The following is a 15,803-nucleotide window of genomic DNA, read 5'->3' on the forward strand; positions in this document are numbered from 1 at the left end:
TCAAGTGCGGTCTCTGAGCGATGGACTTGTGGCGGTCCCTAGAGGCAACAGATCCATTAAGATGTCTTAATCCAGTTCATTAGGCAGGACTCAGTTTGCTGATTTTAGTCAGCAGGGCCCAACAATGCAGTCCAGACATGTACAACAACACTGTTTGTCAACGCACCCATGAGAACATTGACGTACTTCTGTATACTTGTGTTCCCATCATGCAGTTGTCCTAAATGACTACCTATAACTATAACTATGTAACTATAGCTCTGACTAATTGGGAAATGTACTTTTGACAGTCCTGAGTATTACCCATTGATCAGTCATCCAAAGATAGTATATCAAATGAAAGTAAGGAAGTGAAAAGCTTTATTGAAGCTGCAGCTACCAAGAGCAACATCTGGTCAGCATTGCCGGTCCATCTCTTCCATCTTAATACAGCCTGTGCTTCTGAGAATGGCCCTGTGAATCCTCATTTTGCTCTAATCTGGACCATAAATCACAGGCAGACATGTCTGGCTCTGAATTGCAGCCCTGTGGTAGTGAACTGTGATAAACTGCAGAGATTTATAAGCATGCAAGTATAATTATGAGGGATAATTCAAGATGTTGCTTCTGGGACACGGTGGGAGATGGTGTTATATGAGATCAGAGCTGAAGAAAAAGAAAGGCCTGTGGTGCAGTTGTTTATTCAGGATCTTGCTTTGTGTTCAATGCACTTTGTTGCAGTTATAATTTGGGTTTCTTAGAGTTTCTAAGATGCTACAAGTTTTGTTTAAGCATCAATTTGTTGTCACTGTTAACATTTTACTTCCAGGCACCAGGTCGAATTTGGGGGGAAATCTGTTTTACGGTGTAAACAGGAAGAGATTGATGTTCTGCCAGAGCAAATTGAGCTAAAACCTTTAGTTTCTGGTGGTGTCTGTGATATTACTTGGTTCCTGTGGTGACAGTGGAAGGTGGTGGTGTTTTATGAGTTGTCCTTTGTCTCCTATTATAGAAAATCTACATTTCAGCAGGGGGTACAATGCATATGCTGAGAGGGAAATAGGGATGCACCAATCTGATCTGGCAAATTTGTAACATGGCCGTTACTCACATAATTAAGTGGATCATGAAGGGTTCGGATTAAATACAGTTTCTCCATTAGGGGGCATTATAAAAAAATGATGATGATGATGAAAAATCTTTTTTAATGAACTAATAAATGCACACAGAAAAAGTGATGTTAGCTTTTGTGACTGAATTGAAAGCAACACTGAGGTGCTAAAAACTGCAGTTCCTTGAATGCTCACTTGAGGCTGGCTCCAAAGGTGAGTTAATCCCCATGGACTCCCATTTTTAAAGGCCCAACTGTACACCACTCTTCAGAAACCTATGGGCGATGTCACAGAGGCTTCGTCCATCTTTATACAGTCTATGATGATCACCCTCTAGTGTCAGTCAGTTTTCAAACCACCATCTAGTGGCCATTTGAGGAATTGCAGACAAAGTTCAGTAGAACTTTGACTTCAAAATTCAGCCATAGCTTCTTCTTTTTTTCTCTTGGTTTTACTTTGGAGTAAATCAGACCAGGAGGTGGCAGTGATTCAGGTTCTTGTTCAGGGTCACTTCAGCACAGCAGAACTTGAACGTAGTCCTGCTGAGGAACTGCCTCATCTGTAAAATCTAGGCCACTCTGTCACCCAGTGTCAAAATAATTGAATTTTAATCTTGGCCATGATACTGCAGCTCTAGATGGGTTTAATTAAGAGGGATAATTCAGATGACATCCCTGGAAGGTACAGGGATGGAAGTGTATTATGTGCAGTGAAGGGAGAGCCTTGTAATGATTAATTTCCTCTGTCTGTACTCAGATGTTAGGGTTGAGAAGACAAGAAAAGATCTTTGTATCCCTTTTTTCCCACCTGGAAAGATTTTCATGAAAACTTTCAAATTTACAAAATGAAGTAAACAATGACATAATAGTTTCCAGTACAACTGCTGCCTATTAACAGTGCAGGGGTAACATGGGCACCATTTATCTCTATTTTACAGCAACAAAAAATAGCTTCAAGCAAACCAATATCTGTAATATTTAGGAAGTTTATGTAACTCAGGTAAGTAGTTAGTAATAGTTCTTCTTCCTCACTTATCTGACTCTTCCTCGCACACCCACATTTCATTTCACTCCTCCGTCTCATTTGTAAACAGTAGAATAGGCACTGGGTGAGACAGTGGGGAGTAATTACAGCAGTGCCGTCCGGCCGCTCGTCATCCTCAGCTGCCCGTTAAATGGAGCTCGCAGTTTGATTGAGGCGACATCACTGACACGGAGGCTATTTATAGACCAGAGGCCTGAATTACCATGTAGGAGTGCTGTTATGCAACACACACACACACACACACACACACACACACACACACACGCATTCATACATGCAGATATGCAGTGAGAGGCATGCGGACAGAACAGCAAACATTAACATACACAACTTGTATAGAAGTGCAAATGCGTCCACACATTCTTTCTTATTAACGAGTAAATTTTGCATCTTTTAACATCAATTATGAATATAACATCAACAATAATAATAATAATAATAATTTACTGCTTGTAATTGTAATTTGTAGCATAAACACCTCAGTATTAATGCAGTTCAGTGGTGGATAGGGTTGTCAAAAAAATCAATACACAGATACTAATTGATAAAATTTTTTGTATCGGATTAGATACTCATTTGCAACAGTATCGATACCAACAGCGCTGTCTTCGCCTCCTCCAGTTGTCACAACTTCATATAGCACCACTGCAGACAGGTAGCCGCACAGCCCCTCCCCTCACTAGCAGCTGAACACATGAACGCTGGTTGACGTTCACAACACTGAGCTGGTGTTGCCAGCAAAAAACTAAATTAACAAGTGAAGACAAGAAGGACCTTCGCAACCTGTTTTAGTTGAAATTGAAAAAAGCAAAAGTGCTGTTTGGAATTATTTTGCGTCATTATTTTACCTGGCCGGCGGCACACGTTAACATTAGCTGTTTAATTATTAGCAGTTAGCCGTCTGTTAAGTTATCATTAAGATAGCTGCTAGCGGCTAGCGGCTATGGCTAATAATAGGCTAGGCAGAAACGTTAGCAGTCCTACCCGTCTGTAACATTAATAGACAGTGTTAATTCAACAGGGTAACACAATTATTTGCTTTCTGAAAAGTGTTATATTTATATATAGTCCCAAATTGAAGCTGAGAAAAGTCGACCAGCAACTAGACAGAACCAGCGGCAGCCTACCCTACCAACTCTATTTGATCAGCGACGAAAATATGGTGCCAAGGCACCAGAAGCACAGAAAACAGGTCTGTAGCTGAATACATTTGCAGGTCATTTGCAGGTCATATATATATATATATATATATATATATCAGGTCATATATATATATATATATATATCAGGTCATATATATATATATATATATATCAGGTCATATATATATATATATATATTTTGCACTACCTCAGACAACCTAAAAATAGTGTTGTCATTGATGTTATTGTTTGTGTTGTTCCAGTTTTTATTTAAATAAGTGTTAGGGTCATTTTTTCTCCCTGTAGTATTGAAAATGGTATCGAGTATCGAGTATTTTCCTGGGTATCGGTATCGAGTTTGAAATTCTAGTACCATGACAACCCTAGTGGTGGAAGCTAACTAATTATGTTTAGACTTAACCAGTACACAAAGTATTTAAAAGTAGTTTCTTCTCCTCAAGCTGCAAAATTAAAATTCTGCTCACACATGAATGCACCAGTAATTATAAGGCATATATGTTCCTTAGGATTGTCTTTCTCTCAAAGTAAGATATGTCAAGCATTTTGTATGCTTTTCTGATGTTGTGTGCTTTTACTATTTTTTTATCTAATCTTAATCTTAATATTTCTTAATGAGTAACAGTGAGATGGTGCAGGTTTATATAAGTATTTGCTTTTGTCCCAAAAATTCATGTTCATGTTCATTATTACCAAGATAAAAATACTGTTTTAAGTGAAGTTCTTGAATGAGGACAAGTCGATGGTAAATTTCCATTTTCCAAAAATCCAGTGAAACTCACTTTGATGAATCATATTACAGATTAGAACATATTTCTGTCTAAATAAAATGGGATTACACACATTGTTAACACAGTGACATGTGAAGAGAAAGCTGAGATATCATGTTGTTGTTGTTGTTTTCTCAGCTTTGCCTCATTCACTGGGAGGATGTTTATGATATTTATCAGACAAACCAAAAAGAAATTTGTAGCTGTGTCAAGTTTTGCAACACGTTTTCAGAACCTTGTCATGTTATCGCAGCCTTAATACATCAAAGTGTTCAAGTTTCCGTCTCTCCACTGCTACAGTAGATCAATAAAAGCTGCCACTACTACTAAAACAACTCCAGGTATTGATCGAGCTGTCTGAGAGCTGGAGGCAGATGTGAAGAAGTGAGTTCTGTTTTTAGGTGGGTGTTCTCTTCAGAGTAAAAGCCTGTGAACAAGGCTGAGGATATTTGGTCGCCCAAAGGTTTTTACTGTAGTAACTCTATCTATAGGAGACACATTTGAGCTGAACAATGTCAGTTAACTTTATTTTTTTAACATACATTTGTGAAACCAGATACATTTTCTTAACATGTTAATTTGATTATATTTGTTGTTGGTTTTTCTGTTTAAAAAATAGCAGATGAATGAACCATGTGTTTGATAACCAACTGTTGCCTCTATCAACATCATTGTGGGCGTTACAGATGACTTCTGCAGATCCTCATGGCAGCTGCTTTAGATCCTGTCACCTGGAAAATTACTTTTGTAGAACAAATCTCAGCTAAGAGAGCAAATAAACTTTATTCACTTTGTCTTCGTCTTTGAACAGTAGTAACAAAGAGTAGTCAAGAAAAAGCTGGAAAAAAAAGTCAGTGAGCTTTAATCTGCTGCTATCAGTTTTATGTTCAGGGCAGCTGGGAAAAGAGTGATTCTTGGATTTTACTATAAATATTTGACTTTTAGCAGAGAAACAGAGTTTTGCATCTCTATTATTTTTGACTGATGAGCATGCATGACTGCTCCTGTGCTGCGCATGTCGACACAAACACGTGCTGCCACTGCAAAAAAATAAAACCCCTCAAAGTGACACATCTGCAGCTGATTCAAACTTTTGTTTATTGTCACTTACTCTTTATGACGTCAACAGGTACTGGTGACCACAGCTTGAAAATATCTCTGTTTATATCTGTGCTTTGAGTCATCTTTCTAGACATTTTCTCCACCCACTAATTCATTTTCAGAGACAGCCTCCCACTGGCCTTTTCCTGCAGCTCACATCAACATGACACGCTGTGTCTCTTTAGAAGAAAGTATGAAAAGTCACATTCCGTAATGGGCTCCATGTTTAATCATAAAATGACAAGTCTGAAGAGAAGAGTTGGATCTGATTCTGAGTGAATTTGGAATGTGTACAGTTTAGTCCCACACTGTTGATGCTTTGACTTTGTTACAGAAAGTTAAACAATAAATCCTAAAGCTCCTACAGATAAATTAACTTTTCATAATTATTGTGTATTGAAATAAACTTAAAAATTACAGATTTTTCATGGCCAATATTTGTCTGTTCTATCACAGCAGCCAGTTGATATGTAGCTTGTATTTCTGGGTATTGTTTGTTTCATGTTCTCGTCTCCACTGAAATACTTTATGTTCCTATACAGTTAATCTGCATCAGTGATTTATGTTCAGTTTTTGATTTGAATGCTGTTGGCCTGGGTTTGAAGATAATGCTGTGCTTTAAGGTCCAATTTCCAACATTACTGGAAGCTAGCTACAATGCTAAACTTGCCTTGCATTGCCTAGCAACGTGAGCTTGCTATCTAGTTGGCATGCAAACTTGCCAAATAAAAACAAAACATATTTAAAAACCAACCAAATCACCCTATAAGGCTTTTGCACAAAATAAGAAACTGCTTTTAGCTAAAATGGGCTAAAATGATAGCTTTCTCCATTTAAGTGTGTGTATGAGTGACCACCCTCTCAGATCAACAGGGTAAACATAGTTTGATGTTGGCTGATCAGAGTTCACCAAAGTTCAACTTGATGATGTAAAAGCTTTGTGCTAACAAATCCTCTCATTGGACCAATTCTATTCAAATGAATTTAATTCAGTGCAAATGTTTTTTCATAGAAATGCTGGTGTGACAGTGTAGAGCAGTACTGTGTCATGCTGCTTTTTCTATCCTTCACCTGGTGGTTTCATTTGTTTGCGCTGACTCTTTTTTAATATGTCAGCTGTATGAATTGCTCTTAGCTACTTAGTTACCACACTCTAACACAGACTAACTTTATTCCTGGTTGTATGAACATTATAATGAAGTTAAACGAGTCAGTCGTGAAAACCTGAACATCAAATATTGATCTTTTTAAAGAAACTGTTCCTCTCAGTGAATTAAGTGTGAAATACAGAATATAAAAGCGAGTGAGATTCTCCACTTAAAATGTCTGCTCGTGTGTTCACAGATGGTATGTTTGGGAGGTGTCACTCTGTTCCGGTGAAGGAGGTTTACACCTACGATGTCTCCCCGTCTGTAGTGCAACGCTTCAGGATGCTGCTGGAGAAGCTGTCCAACAGAGGTAAACACACACACACACCCAACATGATGTGACACACCAGAGGAGACCTTCAATCCGAGTTGAAAAACACCATGTTAGCAGATTTAGTGGAGGAGCTGAAGAGACTGGACACCAAGCTTCTCCTGCTGATCACTGCTATGCTGGACCTGAAGATCTGATCATCTTATTCCAAATTGATTCCCTTCATCCTGTCAGACACATATCTGAATTCAAAATAAAGTTCTAACCCTACCCCTGACCCCTAACCCTAATGCTAAGGCTGAAGTAGGGGGAATCAAGACTTAATGTGAATTGTTGTTTGAATTTTTATTTATTTTATATTTTCCTAACCTGTGTGAACCCATGACCAGGTGCTGCTAGTCACTTTTCCTGCTGTAAGTTGAGTTGCTGTTATTGTACTGTACCACTAGAGGGAGGCAAAGCCCTGTGTATCAGCCCATTGGACGGCTGTGAGCATTTCATCCACTTTCATCATGCAGCTTCGCTTTGAAAAACAGGACCTCAGCTACAGAGGGGAAAAAAAGTAGCATGTTGCTCTCTAGAGCTTTGTCTCACATGCCTGCAACCGCTCAAGTGAATATGATGTCAAGAAAAAGCACAACACTTGTTTCTCTTTCTAGCCTTTTTTTCCACCATCTTTCTTTTGACCCTGATTTGGTGCTCTGCCTCCCTCCCGGCTGCAAAAAAAAAGGAAAGAAAAAAAACCCCTGCTCCTCTGGTTTAATTCGCCGAATCGGCACTCGGTGGGAGAGCTGGAGAAATATTCTGATTTCACAGAGGCGACAAGTTTGGAGGCATTTGTCAGAGGCTCTGAAGTGAAATGAATTATGCAAATGAGATCTTTGGCCCTGGCTGTCTGCAGAAGCCGTTAGGGAGGACAAAACTCTAAAGACACTGAAGCATCTGCATTTGAGGGCCTGCCAGCGCACTGAAAAGATAACACAGTTTGATCTCTCCTTTTCTTTTCCCATTATAAACAGTACATGTGGACAGGGGGGCCGCTCTTTCACTTTCTTGCTGAGATTTTGATGAGGAGATCAGTACCACTCTCATGTGTGCAGCTACAATGAGGCAAGGTGTTTCCCCCTGTTTCCACCCTTTATGCTAAGCTAAGCTAACTGTCTCTTGGCTCCAGCTTCATAACAATAGATACTGTATGAGATTTGTATTGATCTTCTCATCTAATTTGCAGGAAAGCAAATAAACATATTTCCGAAAATGTTAAAATATTTCTTTAAAGCTCCATATAGTATAAAGGTAGATGTCCATGTGCTGTTTGATTATAAAGCAGGTCTAGGTTTTATATTATTACTGTGAAAGTATCAAAGCCTCAGTCCACAGAGAAATGCACACAGCCTGTATTCATTAACTGAGCCTTAAAACCAGCCATCAGGACTTCCTGTAACTTTGTGATGTCACAACAAAGCAGTTACCACTCTCAGCCATGCCCTGAGCCCCACCCACCTGGACCCACCATCCAACCTTGCAGAATTTGGTTTCTCTGAATGTTTACCTTAAATCTGCTATATTTTTATTGGATCACTCAGAAAACAGTCAGCCAATCAGAAGAGAGGTTCAGAGCCTCCTCTCTTCTGATATCTTCTGACCTGTTGTTACTAGAGCTCCAGAGAGAAGCCTGAGAGAGATGTAAAACTACAATTAGATGGTTTTTGGTTCTTAAACCCACAGATATATCTTCTTATGGATCAACACTCCAAATAAAACACAGGAAAAGTGTAAAATATGGAGCTTTAAGTATAAAGTAAGGTTAAGTTCAAACAGTTCTTGTTTATAACAGCTTGCGTCTTGTTAGCTTTTATAAAAACATGGTAACCAACAGAGACAAGAAACACAACCAGCAAGGCGATCAGACAGTTTACATGGATCTTTTAAACAGCTGTACAGTATGTGGAGGTGATAATGAATGTGAATGGAAATCTGTGTACACACGAATGAAACAAAGGCTGCAAACTAGTTCTACCTCACTCCAATGACATGCTTTTCAACCATCCTTGTTGTGGTTAACTTGCGTCGTCAGTACTCTGCATCTCTCCTTTGCTGGGTCGCCTGCTGGGACTCTGTTCCCCTGGCAGCTATGCTATCACAAGTCTCTGTTCCCCTGGGGCAGAAGTTATTATCGTCACTCCCCACTCCCCGCTGCGCTAAGATTGGTGTTTCCTTGTGGGGAGTGACGAGGTTAGAGCCTAGACACGGCGCATGAATGCTGCACATATTTTACATTCACCTTAGGACTGTGACTGATGGTTAATTTTCATTATGGATTAATTTTTTGATTGTTCTTTCAATTAATCACTAAATATTTTAAATTACAGCATTTTTTTTGTCCAACCATCTGTCCAAAATAAAATGGGGGAAAAGAGAAAAGAAGGAATTTATGCTTAATGAATAACTTACAATTAGTTGATTATCAAAATAGTTGCTGTTGATCAGGTAATTGATTACTTAACTTATTGTTTCAGCCCTAATTCATATGATGGCTGACTAAACTAAGTAAGTGAAGGTGTGGCTCTTGCCCTATCAGACCTGTTTTTAGTCATGTCACCATTTTTATAGCAATAACCTCTCTTGCTCTAATGGTTTACACTTTTCAGACAGCTTTTTTTGCGATTGTGTTCACCCTCCTCCATCCGCTGCCGCACACAGAAGCACACACTCCAACACACACTCACACACACACACTGGATCTCCCTGCCACTCCAACAGCACAGTAAAGGACCTGCAGATATGAAACCATTTGAAAAGCGCCCTCGCCAAGGTCAGAGCTGCTATTAGCCCTCAGCAACAACGCTCCTCTTCAGTCAGCACACACCATCGAAAACCCACTTGACCTCTCTGTACGACCTTTGAGGGACTGTTGTATTTTAATATTATTTAATGTCTGCGTGGCTCCTCTATGCCGTTGAATGATTTAGTACAGCTGTTTCTCAGAGGGTCAGCTCACCAAAGACTGTGCACCTAGTTTTAGTTTTATTTGTCCAGGTTTTGAGATTTTCTGTCCTTCACTGTAATGTTCCATTGGGATTGAAAAATTTGTTTCTTAATCCACAGACCTCACTGAATACTGTGAAAAGTGTGAGGTCTGGGGATTATCCAGAGCAAGCAGGACACGCTGGTGGAGTTTTTCAAATTGCTTTGAACACACAAAAGGAAAAACTAAAAAAAAAACAAACAAAAAAACTAAAATCACATCCTCGTGGTTGTCTGCCTCCAGCACTCAGACTAGTTTCAGGTTACATCCCTGTTTATTCAGTCATATAAAATATTAACTATTCCTGTGAAATTTTGTCATAATTACTGTGTGAAATATTGAGTAACGGCTAAAAAGTTTTTATTAAGGTCACCATGGCCTTGACCTTTGACCTTTGATCTTAGACTATAGCTACCAAATTCTAGTCGGTTCGTCCTTGAGTCCAAGTGAATGTTTGTGCCAAAGTTCTGTCAAGGCGTTACTGAGATATAGCGTCCACGAGAATGGGAGGGACGTACAGATGGACGTATGGATGGTTGGACGGGCGAAGGGACACCCCAAAAAACAATATAAAAAACAAAAAACTAACTTTTTTACCACTATTTACAAGCTTTTTCTAGATGGGACATCCGTCTTTTGACAACAGGTGGATGTATGTGGCAGGATATTTTAAACTGCTGTCTCTCCAAGATGAAGCTGGATGCGATCAATTCAACCCTTTCCCAGCCGTGTTCGTTCGGTCTCTTCTACAGGATCAGACTTACATTGTCTGACTAATGATGGAAAGTAAAAAAGGAGAACAGAGATATCTTGAATGCATCTCAACTCGATCCACTCTGCCTATTTTTTTTTCACATATGAGGATGTACGCCCCAACACTTGTAAACAGACTTCGATGGGTGAAATCAGTTGAGTTTCCCTTTAAGGTTTGTGAATTAGTAGTCTTTGCCTTACTGCTATTCCCAGAATCAAGACAGAACCTTCAACCCTTAGTTTATTGTGTTTTGGAAATCCAATCTATGTGTTTGTGTGTGTGTGTGTGTGTGTGTGTGTGTGTGTGTGTGTGTGGCAGTTTACGGATAAATACACTCACAATTAAGAATTAGGTACAACAAAAAATGTAACCACCATATCACAATATTGTGTTTAACAGTGCTACTGTGTGCTGGAAGATGGGAAGATTTCCAGGGAGAGACATTTGGTATCTTTGACCAATCAGGTTGCGGTACAGTAGTCTGAGCTCTCTTTTAAGCAAACTTAAAAAGCACTAAAAGACAAGAAGAAGAGAAACAAGCCGTAATCAGTCGCCACCACTGTGCAACACTAGAGGTTGGCTTCAGCTACTCTTACAAAACGTATTCATACCGCTTCTTTTTTCACATTATGATATGTTGCAGTCATACACCAAAATCAAAAGGAGGCTTCTTCCATATCAGGATATCTGGAGCTCAGCCAGAGTGAACATCAGGTTGTCGGTCACCTCTCGTACCAAGACCCGTCTCTCCTGATTGCTCAGTTTGGCCGGGTGGACAGTTCGAGTCCTGGTTGTTCCAAACTTCCTTCATTCCAGAATGATGGAGACCACTGTGCTCTTGGGAATGTGTCCTTCCTCAGATCTGAGCCTCGACACAGTCCTCTCTCTAAGCTCTGCAGGCAGATCCTCCTTCCTCATTACTTGGTTGTTTCTGATATACATTTTCAGCTGAGACCTGTGTGAGAGCTGTGAGGTGTGTGTCCAATCAGCTGAATTTACCACAGGTGAACTCCAATCAAGGTCAGAACTTCTCAAAAATTATCAAGAGAAATGGGAGAAACCTGAGCTAAATTTCAAGTGTCAGGGTCTGAATATTTATGCCAATGTGATATTTCAGTTTTTCCATTTTAATAAATTAGCAAAGATTTCTGAAATTCAGTTTTCACTTTGTCATTATGGTATATCAAGAGTGGATTGATGAGGGAAAAGGTTTTTTTTCTTAATTGTGGCATCAGGCTGCAACAAACAACAACAACAAAATGTGGGAAATGCATCTGAATAATTTTGGGCTTTACTGTGTAAGTTATTTTTGGAGGTTTTTGTTTTAGAGGACTCAAGACAAACTCTCTGTTTGCTGTTTTTTTTTGTTTTTTTGTTAGAGTGATGCTGCACTGAGCGTGGCTGCGCTTCAGGTTTTTGGAAATTAGATTTGCATAAGTGGTCCAGATAAATCAAGCGCTAAACCGGTAGAAGCTGTGCCTGCTATGTTTTTGCCCACGGTTGTAATTAGTGTGACTCTTATTGAATAATGCCGTTGGTGGTTGTTGAGCACACAAACATAATTTAGTGGAAAAGCGGGAAAAAGTCGCAGAGCAGAAAACTACCACATCTGAAATGACTTTTTCTATTCTTTGACCTCTGACCTCCTCATTGTTGCCTGTCTATATTTTTCTGGTCATGGAGGAACTGAAGCTCATTTGCAGATGCTCGCTCTGGATAAAAGTGCCAGCTTCAGCCCTGAAAACATCCTGCATCTTTGTTCCCGTTTGCCACAGCAGAATCTCATTTAGTCAGCTATTCAGACGTGGAAGCATCTCACTCAAAACGCTCTTTGCCTTCCACCTCGACTGGCCGGCCGCCTCCTGCCCACATTTCTGTAGTCGGTTTAGTCCGCAAGAGGCGAAGAGTCACTCTGAATATCCTGGCAGGGGGCTCCAACGTTTATTAACCTGTCGTGTCAGATGCCGTCTGTTCACCCGCCGCTAACGCCCGTTTCCTCAGCCACCATGTCTGCCATTAAAGACTCCGTTTTATGGCTCTTTGATGGTGAAAGCTGGCCTGACACGCTGTGCAGCTGTTAAAGAGAAGCTTGTGCCTGATTCGTGGCAGTTGGGGTCGTAATTCATTTTGCAGGGGTCTGCAGAAGGTGTCTGCGCGCTGAAATGTTCTGTAACGAGCGCAGCTCATTTAATTAGATTCACGGCTGATCAAGGCAGAAGTGCAGGTTCAGTTGTTTGAAAATGTGTTATTAATGGTTGACCATCAACATTATAATGAGATTTAAGCAATGGTAGTGTCTTGTTGTACCAACAGAGTTGTACACAGGGAATACAGCTGGTTATTCTGAGTTACTTCTGCTGCGCAAAAAGATCCTGTCCTGTCTCCTGAATGATTTGCTCAGTCTTTTATCTGCAATTTACATATTGTAGCAATTCTGTCATCTGTCATAACTTGATTTTACCATCTTTGTCATTCTCTGAGTTTTCAATATCAAATACCTTATAACTTCTGTTAGATAAAATCGTTGAAACCTAAATAGGTCGCCTATTGGGTTCAGGAGGACTCAGATTTCATGAAATACATTGACATTGTGCTGTTGAGACTGAGGAGACAAGATTTAAGAAAAGACATATTTCTTTCTCTTATTTGATTGAATTGGGGCATATACTGGGGAATTTATATCTGTATTAGCTGGTGATAAAAAAGAGAGATGAGAAATGAGGGATAGATGAGCAATGAAGTTCCTCAGGCAGATTTGAACCAGGGTCTTAAACCCTTAAACCATGGGGCAAACCCAAATGAACCATTTCTGAGGTCTTCTCTTAAATTTTTTGAATTATGAGTGAAGTCTTATTTTTATTACGATTTGTTCTTGGGTAGAGATGGACATTTACAGCTATCATAATCATTGTTTTTAAAATTGATATCAATATGAAGGAGGTCTCTCGTAGTGATGAATTATAACTGAACACCCGTTTATTTCTTTCTGTTCTTCACCTCCAGTCTCTCTCTCCTCTAGGGTCAGGCTTCATCATGACCCGTGACAACCAATCAGCTTTAAAACTGATCTTTTTCTCATCTTCTCTCCGCTGTCACGGTTCAATTTGTTGTGTGTTGCACTGTATTACAAACTCCTATCAATATATTCAATATTCAATTTGCCTCCCTCCTCGGCTTAGACTGAAGCCTGTCTTTTCTCCCTGAAAACTCCAGATAAAGGGTTTACATCTGACAGTGGAGAGACTCCCGTTCTTATTTTAAGTGTGCGTCCTCTGTGCTGGACCCACATCTTGTGGCATCACATCTGGAGCTGCAGTCTGTATTACTCGAATCTTTCAGGAACGTCATCGCTCATCTGCCAAATGCCTCGGTTCACGTTGTGCTTTGCGCGGCTGCAGCCATATTTCCGGTAACATTTCGTTCCGCCACCCCATCTGGTGTTGGCTCGTGCTCCTCTGTTCGGTTGCCAAAAAGCTGTGTTTGGATGCATGTTAAGCATAAGAAACAGACGTGAATGCCCAAGCAGCTCATCAAGCTTGTCCTTTGTACACTCACTGAAATGCAGAAGAGATTTTTTTTTTTTTTTTTTTTTGCTTTGCCGCTGATACTGATACTCGTCACTTGCCAAGTCCAGTAAATGCACAACAAGGTCTGGTTGACTTTGGTGTAGAGACAGTTTGACAACCAGGTAATAAAAACATTACCCAGAAGAAAAGAGACACAAATGACCAAACTGCTAATCAGTGTGTCCTTTTGCGCACTTGTTTCAACAGCCAGTACAAATAAGATTTTGCTTAGTCATTGATACATAATCTGCCATTTAAAAAATTATACCAAATAAGGACAAATAGTGAACAAATGGAAGTCATAGTAACAGTGATAGATGAAGCATAGAACTGAAGAAAAATATTGCCATTAGAGAGACAGTTTAGAAATCATTTAAAGAGACATAAAAGACAATTTCAGAGCAAATTTAAAAGAAAATAGAAGTTAATAATATATGCATATATTGATAAATAGATAATACATTTTTATGTACCCAAAATGTGTTGATTTTTGTAATTGACAGAAGAAAAGAGAGAGAGAGAGATGGGAACCTTTTTTCTGTACCACATCCACATAGTTCATACTTGTACATACATTCCTTTGATTTGAATGATGTTAATACATTAGGCAACAATCTTTGTGTGGTAATTAAGTCATCAGGTCCCACTTCCATTAGAAAATGGATCATTGCACTGTTTCAGGTGTCACACTCGGCATCAGCTGCTGCATTTGTGGTTGACCATCAGTGGCTCATTCGGTATGTGATTGGCTACCAGCTGACTATACCCACATCCAATTATATTCAAATGAGGCGTCCATTTTTTTTTGCGGAACTTTTGGTTTGGTGAAAATCTAATGTTCATGTATGTGTTTGATGTGTCACTTCTTTGATTCTTTAAGGTCTTTCAGAGAGCAGATCCTTTTTGCACTGAATTTAACTGGAGAATAATGAGTAATAAATGCTCAACTCCTTGATGAGAGTTGCTCCAATTGAAATATTTTCTCATTTATACAATGTTGAAATCCAGTTTAGGCACATGCTCATGTTCTAAACATTAACTGATTTTCAGATGTGATTGGTTAGCTTAGAAAGCAGATATGATAAGGCAGACCTCCCAGTACCTGACACAGGTTTCATTACTGACTCATTATAGCAAAGCTCTGGTTTCCCTTGGCCACACCCAGGGTTTTTGTCTCAGTATATTGGGCTGTTGAGGTCAACAACCGGACATACAACATACTAAGGAAACGTTTTAAACAACTTGTGTAGGGGCGTCGAGTGGCGCAGTTGGTTGAGCAGGCGCCCCATATGTAGAGGCTACAGTCCTCGCTGCCGTCGGCCCCTGTAATTCTACAGGCATAAAAAGCCCCAAAAAAAAAATACTTTAAACAACTTGTGTAGACATTGGTTGTTTCATCTGCAACTCCCTGTAAAAATTGTTGCAGTCAATATGTTGCTTTTAGCCCACAGTGTCTCCAGATGTTTTCACACCCTACCACTTGGGGTCATCAAAGTTGAACATTTATAAATCCTACACATACTGGCTTTACAAAAACTTGAACTTTTTAACCAAATATCAGCAATTTTAACCTCAATGTCTACAAATCACCTGCAAATCATGAAATACTGCAACTGCTCTCTGGGAATGTTTCCTGCTTTCTTCTATCATCGCTATTCATGTACTGTTGTTTCTATAACAGTAATACAACAGTGTACAGACATGCAGGGTAAACTGTGGCTTTCACCCTTCACTTCCTTACACCCTTTGTCAGGTTGTTTGTTTGTGAACTGTGTATTAAGTAAACGCCAGTAAAAAGGACTGGAGAAATGGTTTCTGCTTAGTCACTGAAACAGCCGCTCACCAGCGTCTCCAAGGACACCGCTCTGTT

General features: G+C 39.7%; 1 protein-coding gene across 1 annotated transcript in view; it reads left to right on the forward strand.

Annotated features, from left to right (window-relative positions):
* LOC111233814 (receptor-type tyrosine-protein phosphatase N2-like) overlaps positions 1 to 15,803 on the forward strand; it is a 236,598-nt gene that overhangs the window by 27,655 nt on the left and 193,140 nt on the right. The window contains exon 3 of the mRNA XM_022761719.1: positions 6,511 to 6,624. Coding sequence (XP_022617440.1) covers positions 6,511 to 6,624 — 114 coding nt within the window. The remainder of the gene's footprint in view (positions 1 to 6,510; positions 6,625 to 15,803) is intronic.

Source organism: Seriola dumerili, unplaced genomic scaffold, assembly GCF_002260705.1.
Source record: "Seriola dumerili isolate Sdu_G_001 unplaced genomic scaffold, Sdu_1.0 BDQW01000432.1, whole genome shotgun sequence".
Classification (NCBI taxonomy): Eukaryota; Metazoa; Chordata; class Actinopteri; order Carangiformes; family Carangidae; genus Seriola; species Seriola dumerili.